The following is an 18,500-nucleotide window of genomic DNA, read 5'->3' on the forward strand; positions in this document are numbered from 1 at the left end:
TTGCACTGATGATAATGTGACAGTCCAATCATGTGTCAAAACAAAGTTAAGAGTTTTTAAAAAAAATGCTGCTCATCAGCACTTTATTGCATAACAAGCACACGTTATTTATATACAGAAAATGAGAATATACATTTAAATTGTATTTGTTCATGTTGAGATTGTCAGATTATGGGATTCCTCTGTTTAGACTTGGCCTAGAATACAGAGGTTTGATGTCACAACCAAGGAATTGTTGTGCACATCCATATAGATCACTTTTGCAGGACAAAGTAAACACATATAATTAAAAAAAAAAATTAATGGTGGAAAAAAGTCTCGTTTGCACCGGGAGTTAAGAATTGTAATTGACCGTTCGCTAAGCCCCACCCACTCCACTCTGAAGCTTCTCACCCATTGACATGAATGTTATATGACAGATTTCCCCATGTAAATAATCGATCATTTTAGGAGCAAGAGCTTCAAAATCTCTTCTAAATCTAGTCAACAAGGGCTGCAGTAGGCTATGCACCGGAAATATGTGCATGACATTATTTCATTAAACAAAAAATCCAGGGAAATGTTTGAGGGAGAAAGAGTATATCTAACTATTATTGTCATCACCTGGGCGGTTGCGGTAAAATTATCATTTAGACTACCGTCATTGCAGCAAACGGAACAACAGAAGGTTATGGAGTTTTCCCTGTATGAGTCCTTGTGTGTACTTTCAGCTTACTATTTGTGATAAAGCTTTTGCTACAGAATGTACAACTAAAGGGCTTTTCCCCTGTATGAATTATCATGTGCATTGTCAGAGCACCCATTAGTCTAAAGCCTTTGCCACACACTGTACAACCGAAGGGTTTTTCCCCTGTATGACTTGTCATGTGTTGTTGAAGATCATACATTACAGTAAAGTCTTTGCCACACTCTGTACAACAATATAGGTTTTCCCCTGTATGAATCCTCATGTGTCGTTTCGCCTTGTCATCACGAGCAAAGCTTTTGCTACAAACTGTACAACTAAAGGGCTTTACCCCTGTATGACGCCACATGTGTAGTTTCAAATGTTGACCCCTAGTAAAGCTTTTGCTACAAACTATGCAACTAAAACGCTTGGGCCTTTCCCCTGAATGAGTCAACATGTGTGATTTGAGGTTACTCTTGAGGGCAAAGCCTCTGTTACAGACTGTACAACTAAAGGCCTTTTCATTTGGTGTATGAATCCCCATGTGCCTTTTCATACTAGTTTCAAACGTAAAAGTTTTGCCACACTCTGTACAACTGAAGAGCTTTTCCCCTGTATGAATCCTCATGTGATTTTTCAGAGTCTCATTAGTACTAAAGCTACTGCCACACTCTGTACAACTGAAGGGCCTTTCCCCTGTATGAGTCCTCATGTGTATTTTCAGACCACGAATCTGACTAAAGCCTTTGCCACACTCTGTACAACCAAAGTTTTTGGTCCCTGTGCGATTCCCCATGGCTGGAGTTTGTTTTGATGATTTGGGGTCCTGCAACAGCTTGTTGCTCAAAGACAATCTTTGCCCTTCCATATTTTGTGTCTTGTGTGATTTTAGTGTGTTTAAAGCCGACTCATCTTCCCTTTTCTCCTCCCACTCATCACTGTCTTCAGTGTCAGATTCAGAACAGTGTGAAGAGAGAAGGTGGTCATCACTAGTTTGTTGTGATGTTCCACAGTCCTCTACATCAGCGTGTGTTTTGAAGTATTCAATTTTCTTTTCATCATCATCATCATCATCATCACTTTTCACTGCTAGTAAAGTCAACGTTGACCCATCAGACTCCTCTGGCGTTTGACATAGCTCCTCCTGTTCCTCTTTTATCTCTGTAGGCTCTGGTTCCTCCGTTTTACAGACAGGGAGCTGCAGGAAGCCTAGAATAAGAACAAAAAAATAATAACAGGACAGAAATTAGGGCTTTGAATTGTCAAGGACCAGACGATATGATATGGGGTCACGTATACACTGCAATATATTGTGATGTTGTAAGCAAGGCAATATACTATGGTTTTAATTTCACTCTAAATAGCGTAACTGTCAAAGCAGATAATCTGCTCCATTGTAGGCTATTCACAGACATTTATCACTGTCATTTATTGTAAATTAAATAAAGTACTGACTAAAAGTATGGACGTAGCGCGTGGAAGGAACACGTTATTCCAACCAGTTCCTTTCCACTCCATCAGGTTCCCAGACTGACCAGGGGGAGGCAGTATAGAAACCAGGATTACTGCATGTTTTTTGTGAGGGTCATCCGGTCATCCGGTTAAATGTTTTTAAGACATTGCACAAGAGTTGCGCCCTTAGAGATAACATTACTGATTCCCCTACTGGTCAAATGTTGAATTGCATCTTCTAATGCAAAATATTATGGAACAGAGGAATTTTACCAATTGTCAGATATACATTTGGACAGTTTTCACTGTGTAATTTCAGCGTTAAACCAATATGCAGGATGTGACTGAATATCACTCATGTCAGACTGCATTCATGCTTTACCCTCCACCTTTAGCAGAGACTTTAAGTGAACAGTCATTTGCTCTCGGCTCTGGTCACCGTTTTGCGGGGTGTTTTCACCAACCCAGTGACTGGAAGGTTTAGTATGGAAGTCCATAGGTCCAAAAATTAAATAATAAATATCACAATGAAATAAATAATACACACAATGATATAAATACAAAATACAATTAAATAAATAAAAAATACAATGAAATAAATACATTTATTTATTTATTGTGTATTTTTTTTTATATCATTGAGTTTTCTATTTATTTCTTTGTGGTTCTTATTTATTTCATTGTAACTTTTAATGTCAACCTATATATATTACATGATGCCACTTTTAGCTATTTAATCAAGTCCATAGGTCCAAAAATTAAAAAATAAATATCGCAATGAAATTAATAAAATCCACAATGAATTAGATAAAAAACACAATGATATAAATAAAAATACAATGAAATAAATAAAAAATACAATTAAATACATAAATGTATTTATTTATTGTGTAATGTTTTCTATTTTATTGCGTTTTATATTTATTTCATTGTGACTTTTAATTTCAACCTATATATATTACATGTTGCCACTTTTAGCTATTTCATAAGGTACATTGGTCCAAAAATGTTATAACAAATACCACAATGAAATATATAAAAAACGTAATGATATAAATAAAAAATGCAAATAAATAAATAAATACATGTATTTATTTTCTAGTGTTTTTCATTTAATTGTGCTTTTTATTTATTTATTTTGTTATTTATTTAATGGTTCTTTTATTTCATGCTGTCTTTTCAAAAGAATGGCTCCCATTTACAGGATAATGGTTTGACATCGCCGTCTGTCAATCAACAGGAACGGGGCGGGACCATGGGGCGGGACCTATTTGCTGATTGGGTAATCCCTGGCTCTGGATTACTTTGGTCTGTCTGTAAACATAGGAGACTGAAGCCAGCTCCGCCATTTTTAAATCCCACTGAATATCACTAGTGTTTTTATCTGTAGGTAAAGTAGGCCTATTATAATCGATTTTGAAGTAAAAGTTATGGCATATTTGAATGAGAATGACTTGAGGGATGTGATGTTTACTTTAGATTAGATAGTTGTTGTTTTTTTCGCGGACCCCCCCGCGGACCCCCCCGCGATTTCCTCCCTCACAAAAATGATAGCCTACTTACTTGTTAATGTTTTTTTTTCTTCACACATTGGGTAAATAGATCAGAGAGAGAGAGAGAGAGAGAGAGAGAGAGAGAGAGAGAGAGAGAGAGAGAGAGAGAGAGAGAGAGAGAGAGAGAGAGAGAGAGAAGTTGCCACAATAAGGTGTCAACGAGGTGGTCAGCAGTGTAAATGGCTCTTACAATTTAAATAAGGCTACAATGACCAGTTACAGATACACTTCATCCACCTGAAAGGTGCGAATAGTTGCTACTGTACTTTTTGGGAGGGATGTTCAGCAATAAAAATGACCAAAAAAATGACAGTATCAGTATGCTCAGGTTTAAAAACGTGACAGTGCTTACAGACAAATGATATGCTTGGCTTGATTAATAAGCTAAATTGAAAAAAGAAAGAAAAAAACAGATTACAGGACAACAATATCAGATATCCCCATCATGCAAGAATAAAGACAGTAAACTCAAATAGCATTCAATGTGGTTAATGAAAAAAATATGTAATCAGTTACTTCAACTTGATTATATGCAAGTATAAAGACCGTAAAACTATATATACATTGGGGGTGGTTAATAATGAATAATACAAATTAATATTTGATGGGGCGCTGGGTCCACAGAAGTTTACAAAATTGTGGAGGGGGTCCTTTGGTCCTAAAAGGATGGGGACCCCTGAGATAGAGAATGCCAGTGTTAAACATTACTTACAGCGGCCCTGAAGGTTAAATCTGTACTCCAGGTTGAACACCTGTATATCGGTATCAGAGAATGAACATTTTTAATTGAATGTTCAATAAGGAGGTTCAAGCATGTTTGTTTTTATTTTATTTTATTTTTTCCCCAGTGTTTTTTCCATACGCATAATTAGAGGGTATCCAACAACATAATTATGATTTGTTTTGTTTTCATTTCATTTAATTGTATTATTTGAATATTGTGTTATATATACATCGTGGGTTTTCCTTTCCTTTAATGCCTATGCGAACCCGGGGGTCTGGTGAAGGGGGTAAGAAGCGGCCTGGGATGTTTTACAATCACATGACCACCAGATCAGAGGAAGAGAATGTCCCTATTTCTAGCAGGCAAAGTGCCTCCCTGATTGGCACAGCATCGATGGTTGGATTGGGGTAAGTCCCTGCGACATACTAGCGTCATGTCCAGGGGATGTGCTTGTACATCAAGCTGCCTTACGCTAAGGAAACAGGCTCCTGCCCTATGGGCCTCAGGGCTCGGCAAGGCTTGCTTATAAGCATGGTATCTCAGATCTGGTTCAGAACCTGTATGGAACTGTCTCTGAAATCTTACAATTTGGGACTATACACAGTTGGATAATGTTGATCTTGTGGTCTTCACAGCCAATGGTCACCACACAAATCATGCCATAGCCAGTCAGTTTGTGCAGAATCTAGCAGATATCCTCTTCACTGGAGGAGCCACTCCTGGTACTGTGGTCATATCACTAAAACTACCCCCGTCCTCGTACCTCGAAGCGGGGAAACTTTGTCTAGCTGATAAGAGAGATTGAGCATTATACAGGCCCCAATAAGATGTCTCTATATACCAGCTCTAAAACAAGTACCAAGAACTGATGCTATCCAAGATGCCATGTTTCAAGAGCACAGAAGGAGGACACTGCTTGGCTCTGTCAGCTCCACTCTTCCCCTGGGCTGGTTGGCCTATAATGTTGTGCAAGATCACAATGGTGATGAAGCTGAAAACAATAAGTGTCTTTGTCCGCTGCTTGACTTGCCCCCTGCCCATCCTGATACAGTGCTCAGTACCACTGCCTACTTAAGATACATCACTCAGCATGAGCTACAGTCATATAACGTTTGACATGCAGCTGTATGGTCGCTTGCCTGATCTAGTGAAGTGATCCACAGCGATGGTCATCAGTGGTGCTCAGACCTGGGATGATGCACACTCTAATGTCTTTTGTCGGCTTAACCCGATAACAGATTGATTCAACAGCTGTGGAAGTGGAGGAGCTAGTAGGTGTGTCATTTGGAGTCCATCTTTAATGGAAAGGCCTGGCCCAAGGCTGTGCCTTCTGCATGGTAGTGTCTGTTCTTCTTCAAGACTTCTTAGAGGAGGGAGAAAAGACTCATGAGTAGATAATGGTATTCCTGGAGAAAGCGAGAGAGCACCCCACAGGCTATACCTAGGGTGGATTGCCTCATCAGGGGAGCAAGAAAAGAATGGAGCTCTCTGCCCTCTTTGACTACGAACTCGGCCCGGTCCCTTCAAAATCAGCTTTATTGTCACATCACAGGTTTACAGAAGTAAAAAAGTAGGTGAATTTGTTTGTGTGCATAGTTCCCATCATATTATTTCCATAGAAAAAAAGAAAGGGAACAAAAAGAAGGGGGTGGGGTGCAAGGGGGAACGGAGATCAATCAAGTAAACAAATTATCTACATATTTACACATACCTATATCACGTACCTGAGATAAGATATAATGTCATGTAAGCAGAGAAACAGTTCACACAAATTCCCACTGCAAATGAAAGAGGTGCCTCTTTTTCCATTGTACAGATTGTCTATCAGTGATATATATTAATGTATTTGGCTGTTTGCTTGCTTACAACAATATCTCTTCCTATGACATAGCTGTCCTGTGGTTGCAAAACAAACCACACTAGACCCCAGGGTTCTCACAGACATTACTAATTTACCCTCAGAAAAGAAAACAATTATGTATAACAAAACATTTTAAAACATAAAATAAAGACAAAAACAAACCATATATATCTGGATACCCTCTGAACCGGCTTATTTTTTTTGGTTACCAACTTTGTATTTTTTTTTTTTTTAAAGCTTTTCAGAGGGGAGAGACATTACATCACATTACTATGTATGGACAAACAGTTCACACAACATCACACACTAGCATAAAAAAGCATATATTTTCAGTACATAGATCAGTCAGTGATCATTAATGTACTCTATAGTTTGCCTGCTAGAAATAGGGACATTCTCGTCCTCTGATCTGGTGGTCATGTGATTGTAAAACATCCCAGGCCGCTTCTTACCCCCTTCTCCAGACCCCGGGTTCGCATAGGCATGAAAGGAAAGGAAAACCCACGATGTATATATAACACAATATTTAAATAATACAATTAAATGAAATGAAAACCAAAACAAATCATAATTATGTTGTTGGATACCCTCTAATTCTGCTTATGGAAAAAAAAACTGGGGAAAAAAGAAAATAAAGTAAAAACAAACATGCTTGAACCTCCTTATTGAACATTCAATTAAAAATGTTCATTCTCTGATACCGATATACAGGTGTTCAACCTGGAGTACAGATTTAACCTTCAGGGCCCCTGTAAGTAATGTTTAACACTGGCATTCTCTATCTCAGGGGTCCCCATCCTTTTAGGACCAAAGGACCCCCTCCACAATTTTGTAAACTTCCGCGGACCCAGCGCCCCATCAAATATTAATTCGTATTATTCATTATTAACCACCCCCAATGTATATATAGTTTTACGGTCTTTATACTTGCATACTTTATAATCAAGTTGAAGAAACTGATTACATATTTTTTCATAATTAACCCACATTGAATGCTATTTGAGTTTACTGTCTTTATTCTTGCATGATGGGGATATCTGATATTGTTGTCCTGTAATCTGTTTTTTTCTTTCTTTTTTCAATTTAGCTTATTAATCAAGCCAAGCATATCATTTGTCTGTAAGCACTGTCACGTTTTTAAACCTGAGCATACTGATACTGTCATTTTTTTGGTCATTTTTATTGCTGAACATCCCTCCCAAAAAGTATAGTAGCAACTATTCGCACCTTTCAGGTGGATGAAGTGTATCTGTAACTGGTCATTGTAGCCTTATTTAGATTGTAAGAGCCATTTACACTGCTGACCACCTCGTTGACACCTTATTGTGGCAACTTCTCTCTCTCTCTCTCTCTCTCTCTCTCTCTCTCTCTCTCTCTCTCTCTCTCTCTCTCTCTCTCTGATCTATTTACCCAATGTGTGAAGAAAAAAAAACATTAACAAGTAAGTAGGCTATCATTTATGTGAGGGAGGAAATCGCGGGGGGGTCCGCGGGGGGTCCGCGAAAAAAACAACAACTATCTAATCTAAAGTAAACATCACATCCCTCAAGTCATTCTCATTCAAATATGCCATAACTTTTACTTCAAAATCGATTATAATAGGCCTACTTTACCTACAGATAAAAACACTAGTGATATTCAGTGGGATTTAAAAATTGCGGAGCTGGCTTCAGTCTCCTATGTTTACAGACAGACCAAAGTAATCCAGAGCCAGGGATTACCCAATCAGCAAATAGGTCCCGCCCCATGGTCCCGCCCCGTTCCTGTTGATTGACAGACGGCGATGTCAAACCATTATCCTGTAAATGGGAGCCATTCTTTTGAAAAGACAGCATGAAATAAAAGAACCATTAAATAAATAACAAAATAAATAAATAAAAAGCACAATTAAATGAAAAACACTAGAAAATAAATACATGTATTTATTTATTTATTTGCATTTTTTATTTATATCATTACGTTTTTTATATATTTCATTGTGGTATTTGTTATAACATTTTTGGACCAATGTACCTTATGAAATAGCTAAAAGTGGCAACATGTAATATATATAGGTTGAAATTAAAAGTCACAATGAAATAAATATAAAACGCAATAAAATAGAAAACATTACACAATAAATAAATACATTTATGTATTTAATTGTATTTTTTATTTATTTCATTGTATTTTTATTTATATCATTGTGTTTTTTATCTAATTCATTGTGGATTTTATTAATTTCATTGCGATATTTATTTTTTAATTTTTGGACCTATGGACTTGATTAAATAGCTAAAAGTGGCATCATGTAATATATATAGGTTGACATTAAAAGTTACAATGAAATAAATAAGAACCACAAAGAAATAAATAGAAAACTCAATGATATTAAAAAAAATACACAATAAATAAATAAATGTATTTATTTCATTGTATTTTTTATTTATTTAATTGTATTTTGTATTTATATCATTGTGTGTATTATTTATTTCATTGTGATATTTATTATTTAATTTTTGGACCTATGGACTTCCATAGTTTAGGCAACACACAACACACAACAGTGTAATAATAAAATGTTGATGGATAGGTAAATGCAACTGTGGTTGTTATTGTTAGTGCAGTAGACTACAGATTTGTTAGGCTACAGATTCTATTATTCATGAATGTATTTTTTTTATTGATATGCCATTTATTTATTGTTGGTGTGCCATGATTGCTTTTGTTCAATACATTTAGTATTGAGTATTGAGGCAGAATTGTTTGTTGTACTCAACTGTAGAAGAACAACAGTGGTAACAGTTAGATCCATGGATGTTTCCAATGCATGTTAAAATAAAAGTTGTTTAAGTACAGTATTCAGCTTGATCTATACTTAGTATATGAGGATGGCGCACACCATAAATAGCTGATCTCCAAGCTCACAATGCGTTGTGATGTGCTGTGAGCTTTGAGCTTCATTGTCAGCTGTTCTTATCAATGATGGACAAAACCTCCTAACTCCACTCAATGATGGACAAAACCTCCTAACTCCTCTTGAGCTGGATTTGGGTAAAGTGGTGATAATATAATGACACATGCAAGTATCTGATAATATATAAAGTCACAATACCAAGTTTGATGAGGCAGTATTGCTTTGTTTTAAAAAATATAAGGTTTTCTTCATTTTCTGAAAAAAATATATTTTGTTTTTCATTTCCTGAACAATTACCATTTTGGAGTTAGCTGGTTCCGGCCGGACAGCAGAGATATGATCGGTTGGGGGGTGGGACGAGCTGGGATGTGAGTGTGCTTAGCCAATTTTAGAGGGAGAGGTTTTGGTGTGTCTGAAGGACTCACATGTGTATTTAACCGGGAGCATTACGTGAGAATCGTACCACTTAGTGCATAAGTGCATGAATGAGTTTACTCATCTGTATTGATAGTGTCTAATATTTATCCTGTTTGGAGTCAAGACGAGTCCTGGTTTTAACATTACTGTAGTAAGCAGGCGTCTCGAGTTACACTGTTGTTAGCCTCTATCTGAGCTAACGTCCAGTGTGAGAAGCAACACCGGGATCATTTTGGAATATAAAGACTTTCAGACACTTGTTTTATATATTTTATTCAACGTTTGTCAGAAAATGTTTCATTGTTAATTGTCAAGGTTTGTTTTAGTGTCGTTATTTTTTTTCTCCTAAAGTGCTTGGAGTGGCAAAGCTTAAAAGAAATATGTCCATAATACTGGATTTCATTGTCAAAATGGCTTATTTTGCCGTGAGTGAAAATAAAATAATCTGCAGCAATTGTTTCAATTTATTAAGCTTTCCGAGTTGATGTTATGATATATGCAGCAACCAGCCACTAGGGTGTGTTTAGGCTATTTTGTCTTCACCTAGCCAAATGTATTGAGAAAGTAGGCTGAGTTAATGTGCCTCATGTTTTATAATATGTAATAGTGAGCAGTATAGCAGTCATGTGCAATGGGCTTCCATAACATTTCTGGAGCAGGTAAGTTATTTGGAAGTAGGCCTACAGTTTGTCAGAAATTAGACTAATAATCAGCGAATATTGATATATAACGAGCATGCATTCTCCCTTCATGACGTTAGCATGGACTGGCTGGTGTACAATTTACGGTACAGTTATGTAGTAATGAGAGGTAATTTGTTCCTAATAACAACATAATAATTTGTATTAAGCAAAAAGGTTGGCAGAAGTATAATGTGTCATGACGCTAGCACGGAATAGCTGGTGTACAACTTAAGGTACAGTTCTGTAGTAATGAGAGGTAATTTGTTCCTAATAACAACAAAAGATTTTTTATTAAACAAAAAGGTAGGCAGAAGTATAATGTGTCATGAAGTTAGCCCGGAATGGCTGATTTATACAATTTACGGTACAGTTCAAGGCCTAATAAACAACACATCTGTTCTAACGAAACCCTTACAGTAGACTAGCCTAACATCACATCGTGTAGTTAGTAGTTGGGGGTTGTAATGTGACGGTCAAGTAAGTGGAAATAACATCTTATTAGACTTTGTTATGTCTTATTAGGCTTTGTTAGCCTCTAGGAATTATGTTCCATAATTAGAGTATAAAGTGTTTGTTTCTGTCTAATAGCAGAGAACACCATTTCTAATAACGCCTTTTTTACGTTTCATTCAATTTCTAATTAGAACATAATTAAGGGATAATAGTGGAAAATAAGGGTATAACAACGTTATTTGTTTCTTTCTAATAAAAAACATTATTGCTACTAAGAAACACATTATTTGTAATAACGGCTTATTATGTCAAATTAGTGTACCGTAAATTGTGCTGGGACCAAATGTTGTTTAAAAAAAAAGAATGTATTCAAAGATTTGCACAAAATGATCAAGATGTTTCTAAAATTGCAGATCTACAAGCTTGTATGCGTATATCTGCTGTTTTTGAATAGCCCAAAGTATAAAATAATGGTTATAGCTAAAAAATCTAAAATGACACATGTATGATATCATCAACCAGCGACGGGCATTGCCCCTATTGAGTGAAAGATACTTCTAAAATAAATACAATATTTAAGGTGTTTTTAATGTTACCTTTTAGTTAGAGAGGACAATTATAATGTATTAAGGCATATTTGGCTTATTGGCCAGGGATCCTTTCAACAACATCACTAAACAGTGGGTAAGATGACAGCTCTACAACAGAACAGAAACAAGCAGAGAACGAGAGCATCAAACTCACTGAGGCCGAAGTGGTGTTCAGGTTCCTGTTTAATAGAAACAGTCCTGGCTGCTGCCGGGGAAGTCATCTTCACCTGCAGGCTGGACTCCACACACTGGTCTGGAATGAAGGAGTACAATAAGGTGGTTAATAATGACTTGGATGTGACAGGGCTGCATGTGAACGTTAACAATAGGCTCTATGCACAGCAGCCATATTGGAAAGAAATTGGGCCTCTTCTTACTTCCTTCACAGGTTACCAATGATACTAATGAAGGCTCTGTTCCATTCTGGTCAAACAGAGTCAGGGTGCTGATATTGTGCATGTTGGCTCGCTAGAAACACTCCATTTTGGTTCCCAAATGGCCCCTTATGGTGGGTGTGTAACTCTGAGAGTGTACAAATGGAACCAAATGGACCCGTAAGGGCCCATTTGGTTCCATTTGTACACTTTAAGAGTTATGGGGGTCCTTTGAAAATAAGACAACCACTATGCCACACTTAATGGAACAGAGCCTTAATTAGTATTATTGGCAACACCTGTGAAGGAAGTAAGGAAGGGGCCCAATTCATTCCCAATATGGCCGCTGTGCATAGAGCTTATTGGAGAGTGAGCAAGTGTGCTTCCTTTGGAGGCTATAGCGTTTTGGCCAAAAGCTTTCCTTTGAGCAAATTAAAAGCATTGTTAACAACATTAGCGGTCTAGCAGTCATTAATTTGAATTCTAAATTAAGCGACAATGTCGCCCGTTGCAAATATACACACTACAAACCCACAAAGTGTTACATGCATATTATCATAGTGCTGTTTACCGTGCATTGACAGAGAGAGAGAGAGAGAGAGAGAGAGAGAGAGAGAGAGAGAGAGAGAGAGAGAGAGAGAGAGAGAGAGAGAGAGTGTGTGTGTGTGTGTGTGTGTGTGTGTGTGTGTGTGTGTGTGTGTGTGTGTGTGTGTGTGTGTGTGTGTGTGTGTGTGTGTGTGTGTGTGTGTGTGTGTGTGTGTGTGTGTGAATTTGCCTCTGAGATGTGGTGGAGTATTAGTATGCTAGTTTTGAAAAAGTGGAAATAATCAAGTTAAGTAAAAGCATCAACATTGTAGTCAAGTACAGTACCTCCTTTCCACCATTGAATACTTGAACAGACTGGGCTGTCAATCACAACAGACCTCCATTTTCATCGTTTTTTAACCCTTGCATTGTGTTAGAAAACTGCATTCCCTTATGGCGTTAGCGGGTCAAATTTGATCTGTGATTTAAATCAGCCCAAAATGCTCAAAAAATAATTATTTTCATAAATGTTTTTCTCCCACCTCATAGCTGACTTGTAATGCATTCATATCCATGTAAACACTTTTTAAAATATTATGTTGGGTTAGGGCTAGGGTTTAATCTTTCAATATATCTCGTTTTCTATTATACAAATTAATGTTAAAATTTGCTCATTCAATTTCCTATAATGAAGGCAATGGATAATGATGTTATCTAGCTATAATAGAATAATTAAGAATAATAATTAGAACACACTTCCAAAAAAAAAAAAAAAACTTTAAACAATTTTAATATTATTAAAAAATAGTGACACTACTGGTGTTAGGGTCATTTTTGACCTGTTTGCCATAGAAGGTAAAAAGTAATTTATTTTTCATAAACTCAAACTTTATTTTACTCCTGATAGCAAATGCTAATTGAGGACAAGTCTCTCTCACTCTCAAACATGTAAACATTGAATATTGACAATTTGGGGGGAATTGAGCCACACTTCTCTGCCGGGTCATTTCGGACCCTAACACCACAAGTGTCACTTTTTTTTTTAAGACCATCAGAATTAATTAAAAATTATGATAAATAATTATGTTGCGTTAAAATGGCTATTTCTGAGGATATCATGAAGCCTTGTTCCAATAAAGAAATGTAAAGGGTACTTTTTACCTATTTAAACTTGAAAACGGGTCAAAAATGACCCTAACACAATGGAAGGGTTAAATTGCTTGATTCAATACGCTCGTAAGGGGCCATTTGATGCCTACAATCACACTGACATGCCATTAAGGTCCATAACATAACAGACTTCAGATTACAGTCTACCATGTCTTATGTCCAGTGATGGAACACATGATCACATTTTTAAATAATGATGCAAAAGTAGGAACATATTGACATCAAAATATACTCATTATGCAGAATGTATCAAAATGTGTAACTTTAAAAAAAAATAGCCTATCTACAAGCTCACAACAAATGATCCGCTTCTCAAATAGCTATATAAAGGATAGAGATTAATTTAACAACAGTTTTCAAAAGCCTATAGTGGAGTAAAACAATACAATACAATATTTGGCTCCGAGATATAGTGGAATCGAAGTATAAAGTTATATACCCCAGTAATATATATATATATATATATATATATATATATATATATATATATATATATATATTTTTTTTTTTTTTTTTTTTTTTTTTAACACCAACAACTCAAAAATGTACTTAAGTACAGTACTTAAGTAGTGTCACAGGAAGGGCAGCAGCTAGCCTCGCGTAGCCAGACAATAGGCATGTCTCAATTCAGGGGTTGCGTCCTGCAAAGTGCGGATTTTAAGGGCGATGACGTCACAGTGGCGCGCCAAGTGCTGTCCCATTTCGAAGACCCCTTCAAATCCACCCTTCGAATGTGCCTTACTTTCCCCCTTTTCCAAGCGTACACCCGATGTACGCTTCAAGCACTTCGGTGAACAGCCGAGTCCCACAATGCAACGCGAACTGAGCTGACGGCCTGAACATTTTCTGAGCGGCCGCCATCTTTTCCACCGCTATAAATTCCCGTCCATCTCTAAACTTCTAAAACTTTCTCTAACTTCTTTTTTGTGCCACGGAATTTACTTTTAAGATGTTTTAGGATAGCATTAAGTTGTTTAAACTTCATATATGTGGTGACACTATTTAAAAATAAGAATTCAGAGAACCGTCCCGTCGGGTCCTGGGGCGGCCAGTGAAACTCACGTAGCCGTCTAATGCAACCTGTTTTCGGCCTGACTCTTCCAAACATGCCGTTGCTCCCACGGTTGTCCGTGGAACGAACTTGGAGCCAGCCTGAACCAGCCGTAATGGCGGACCAAAGCTGTAAGTTTTAAAACCTTTTAAAAGTGTTGTTGTGTCACGGAATGTACTTTTAATATTTTTTAGGATAGTATGTAGTTGGTTAAACTTCATATATGTGGTAAATGTATCGTGAACGAGCCTACTCAGGCCCGGATTGGCCGTCGGGAGGACCGGGACTATTCCCGGTGGCCTGCCCTCTAGTGGCCTGCCTGAAAAAAAAATATCAGGTCAGGCCAGCCATCCACAGCCAGCGCGGCGCTTAAGTGATGCAGCAAAAAAAAATCTCTCCTAAGCTCAGGCCAGGCCAACCACAGTCAATTTCAATTCAATGCAGTCAGTGTTGCTTGCAGCTCAGTGCAGCTGCGGGCCTCCCCCCTACCTTTAACCCCCAAAAAGGCCCCCCTTTTGTAAGGCCCCCCAAAAATAAGGCCCCCCAAAAAAAAGGCCCCCCAAAAAAAACGCGCAGGGTGGCCTGGGTGGGCGTGTATCTCCCGGCCAGATTTGGAGTCCCACTCCGGCCCTGAGCCTACTTTAACGTTAAACCGCGGCCAGCGGTGCTCCTTATACCCGAACACAGCCAGCTGTTTTCGGGGTAGTCCTTTTCAAATGCCCCCCCCCGCCCGCCCCGAGATAGTCAGTGGTTAAACATTACTGAGATTATACGGCTGGTGTAATTGTTGTGTTTAAACATGATATGTAGTGGGTTGTATGTCACGAGTCCGACTAGTATTTGGTTTAAATTTTGCTAATGGTCAAATTCAGCTGTGGATTAACTGTGGTCGTTAGTAGCGTAAGAGCCCATTTTGAGTAATGTTTTTATTGCATTCAACAGTGGAGGAAGACCCCATTGATACTGGCCCCAGCCCCCAGTGCCCCGGAATTTAATTTCAAATGTAAGTACCGTGTGTGTGTGTGTGTGTGTGTGTGTGTGTGTGTGTGTGTGTAGTGGTGGGAAAAGTACTCAAACGTTTTACTTAAGTAAAGGTATCAATACTGCAATGTAGAAGTACTTTGTTACAAGTAAAAGTCCGGAATTAAAAATGTACTAAATGATCATATTTGAACTGGGGACCCCCCCACCCTGAAAGGCTCTTGGAATAGACCCCTTAACAGACGACGTCATACTGGCTGCGTGCAGCCAGTATGCGCGCAACGAAACCCATTATATCAGGTCTCGTTAGGACGCGTCTCACTAGCCAACACACACAAGAGGGGGTTGGGGTGTGCTGAAACCAGTGCACCCCGAAACAGGTTGGGAATTGATTGCGTGAAACAATCACCTGTGCGTCCAGGCTCAATGTTAGTAAACAAATAATTGGTCTATGGTAGGAGTAGAGGCATAACATTTTTTTTACTCGGTTCCACAGATAAATATTGTGAAAATAGCAGATCTACAAGCTTGTAGATCAGCCATTTTTTTTTATAGTATAGTTTATTTTCCTCTTTTTTTTAAGGTCTTAAAAGTCTTAAAACTGTCACTTTACTGTCATCTGGGGACCCCCCAAAAAGCATGCAGGTTGAGAACCACTGATTTAGAACCTGAAGTGTATGATCAGTGTTGCCAGCTTTTGTGAGAGAAATAAGCAACCGGGTCTCTGAAAACGGGTCTATGAAAAGCGACTATGAGCTCTTTAAACCTATATACCTATTTGAAAATAGCCGATGCATCTTTGGGGTCCATTAGCTCTGGTCGTTAGAAGGAGTTGGAGAACTCCTTCTAACACTAGTATGGACCAGTCCAGAGCTAAGGGGTCCATGACATGAAAATATTTGAGAACCACTGCTGGTTTAAATAATAATAAAAAAAATGTGGAAGCAAGCCCAAATATACAACTACACTTTAGAAACAGGCCCAAGAAGGCCCAATATTTACAAGCAATAAACAAAAAAAGAAGCCCAAAGTCGCTTATAATAATCCTACATGGCAACACTGTATGATAATGATCTGCTGCAGTTCAACTGTGAAACAGACGACCTACAAGCTCACAGTATGTCACAAATGCGACGTGTTGTGAGCTTTCAGATCTGCGATTTTAAGCAACACCCACAGCCATTCAAAAACATCAGAACGACCTGCTATGGAATGCAGTCGGGTCTCTCACCCTCAGAAAGTTGTTAGCCTATTAATGTTGATGAGGACAGGAGACGATTGATTTTGAATAGCTAACGCTAGCTTTTAGGTTAACTGTCATTACTGTCAGTAGGCGGTTTATTATCCAGAGGGGGAGATCTCTCCCCCCCTCCATGTAGGCTGACACAGTTGGACAGGACTGCACAGTGCGTGTTTGATGCACTGTTTACATTGCTCGCTTTTAACTTATCCTATGTAAGCCAATTCTAGTCTCACCATTGTGGTTGAAACTTTCTCTCCCTCTTTTTCGTCTCATTCTGCTTTTCACTCTGGCAACTTTTTTTCTGTAGGCTATTTGTTTTTACCATGGTGTTTGACCGAATACTGGTGGTTTTAAAAACATTTTGAAAATGAACGAGGGGGTCCAAGGATGACGGGGAAAGGCTCTTCTGTGAGCCTGCCCTGCTCGAGTTTACAGATATGTTAACAGAACACAGTAGTACAGGGAACTTATGTGAAATTATTAGATGTTAATGTTTTGATTGTATTTTCAAGGCATTATTTTCACTGGCCCCACCGGGCAAGTGCTTGTTGCATTCTGCTGGCCCTGACGGTTTAACAAGTACATCCGGGCCACCGGGCCATTTATACTGTCGACCCCTGAATTCATAATAATAATAATAATGTACCCCCCCCCCCCCCCCATTCATATAATTTCAGGTCATAACAGCATGTGCAGTCCTCCACAACATCTGCATGGATGCTGGTGATATTAATTTGTGACCCCAGGGTGTTCACTCTCCATTCCGACATCTCACCACTCCGACTAGTGGCTTCCGCGTGCGGTTAGGTTTAGGTATAGGGTTCGTCAACGTCGGAAAGGCGACATGTCGGAAAGGAGAAATGCACCCTGACCCCAGAGGATGAGGGAGAGGATGAGGGGGAGAGGGTGTCTGAGGCAGTCAGTGGCGATCTGTGGCGGGAGCAGCTGACTGCGGAGGTGTCTGGCCTGGAGGAGGTGCCCATGGACCATGACTATTAAGTACAGGCAAGTAGAACAAATGTATATATCTACTGATTCCCATTTACTTAAAAATGTTTCGTATGTTTACCTTAGGAAACGTTTGTAATAGGTTTGCTATTCTTGCCTCTTTCTAAAACCATCCACAGTGACATGGCAGCCGTCTATTGGGTCAGCCTTGCAAACCCACCTGATGAACGATGCGGTGGACAGTGGACCACCCCAGATGATGCTCTACTTGCTACCTCGAGGACAAACACCAGGGTCTTCATATGTTGCACCCCATCCATTTCACTGTTCCTGGTTGAGAAGGTCTAACAACACTGACAGGGACTCCCTGTTTAGCCCAGAAAAAGACTGTGTACCCTCATCATTAGAAAATGTTAACATTGATAGTGTTTATATGAAATGTGTTTTTAATTAGAGTTTCACAGAAGGCACTTTACTGTAATGTTTCCCTGCATTTGAAATAAAATCAATTTGCACTGTTTGAATTGTGTTTTTACTTTACTTGAGTATTTCCAATTTCCAATACTTTCACTTCTACTCCACTACATCTCGGAGGCAAATATTGTACTTTTACTCCACTACATTTGATAGAGTTAATCTTGTTGATAATAATTTGTCAAGTGTCAGAAACCTGCTTAAAATGTCATCTCTGATATAATATGCTTCTATTTCTCCTATTCTACTTCTGTGCAAGGCCGCTGAGCTGGCTCTGTTTGAGATAACACTCTCTCCTTAGAGTCCCACAAACTTTGTTTTGCTCTGATGGGTTCAGCCTGGTATGTTAACCATAACACTAGGAGGTTAATCTCGGACTGTTTTCAGAACAATACATCTCGGTGTTCTTCTCTACGATAACCATTCTTTTTAGTGCCA

At 38.4% G+C, this 18,500-nt stretch overlaps 1 protein-coding gene and 1 long non-coding RNA gene across 2 annotated transcripts in view; one reads left to right on the forward strand and one right to left on the reverse strand.

Annotated features, from left to right (window-relative positions):
• Window positions 1–668: 668 nt before the first annotated feature.
• LOC311035518 (uncharacterized protein) overlaps window positions 669–18,500 on the reverse strand; it is a gene marked incomplete at its 3' end in the record, with an annotated part of 32,224 nt that continues 14,392 nt past the window's right edge. Inside the window, exons 3-4 of the mRNA XM_084043786.1 lie at window positions 11,451–11,549; window positions 669–1,876 (exon numbers count right to left, since the gene is read on the reverse strand). Coding sequence (XP_083899912.1) covers window positions 669–1,876; window positions 11,451–11,549 — 1,307 coding nt within the window. The remainder of the gene's footprint in view (window positions 1,877–11,450; window positions 11,550–18,500) is intronic.
• On the forward strand, window positions 14,281–17,374 carry LOC311056330. Its single transcript, XR_014601867.1, has 3 exons — window positions 14,281–14,547; window positions 15,359–15,419; window positions 17,318–17,374. It is a non-coding gene; the product is annotated as an uncharacterized lncRNA (long non-coding RNA).

This window comes from Gymnoscopelus microlampas, assembly GCF_963454915.1.
Source record: "Gymnoscopelus microlampas genome assembly, chromosome: 2".
Lineage (NCBI taxonomy): Eukaryota > Metazoa > Chordata > Actinopteri > Myctophiformes > Myctophidae > Gymnoscopelus > Gymnoscopelus microlampas.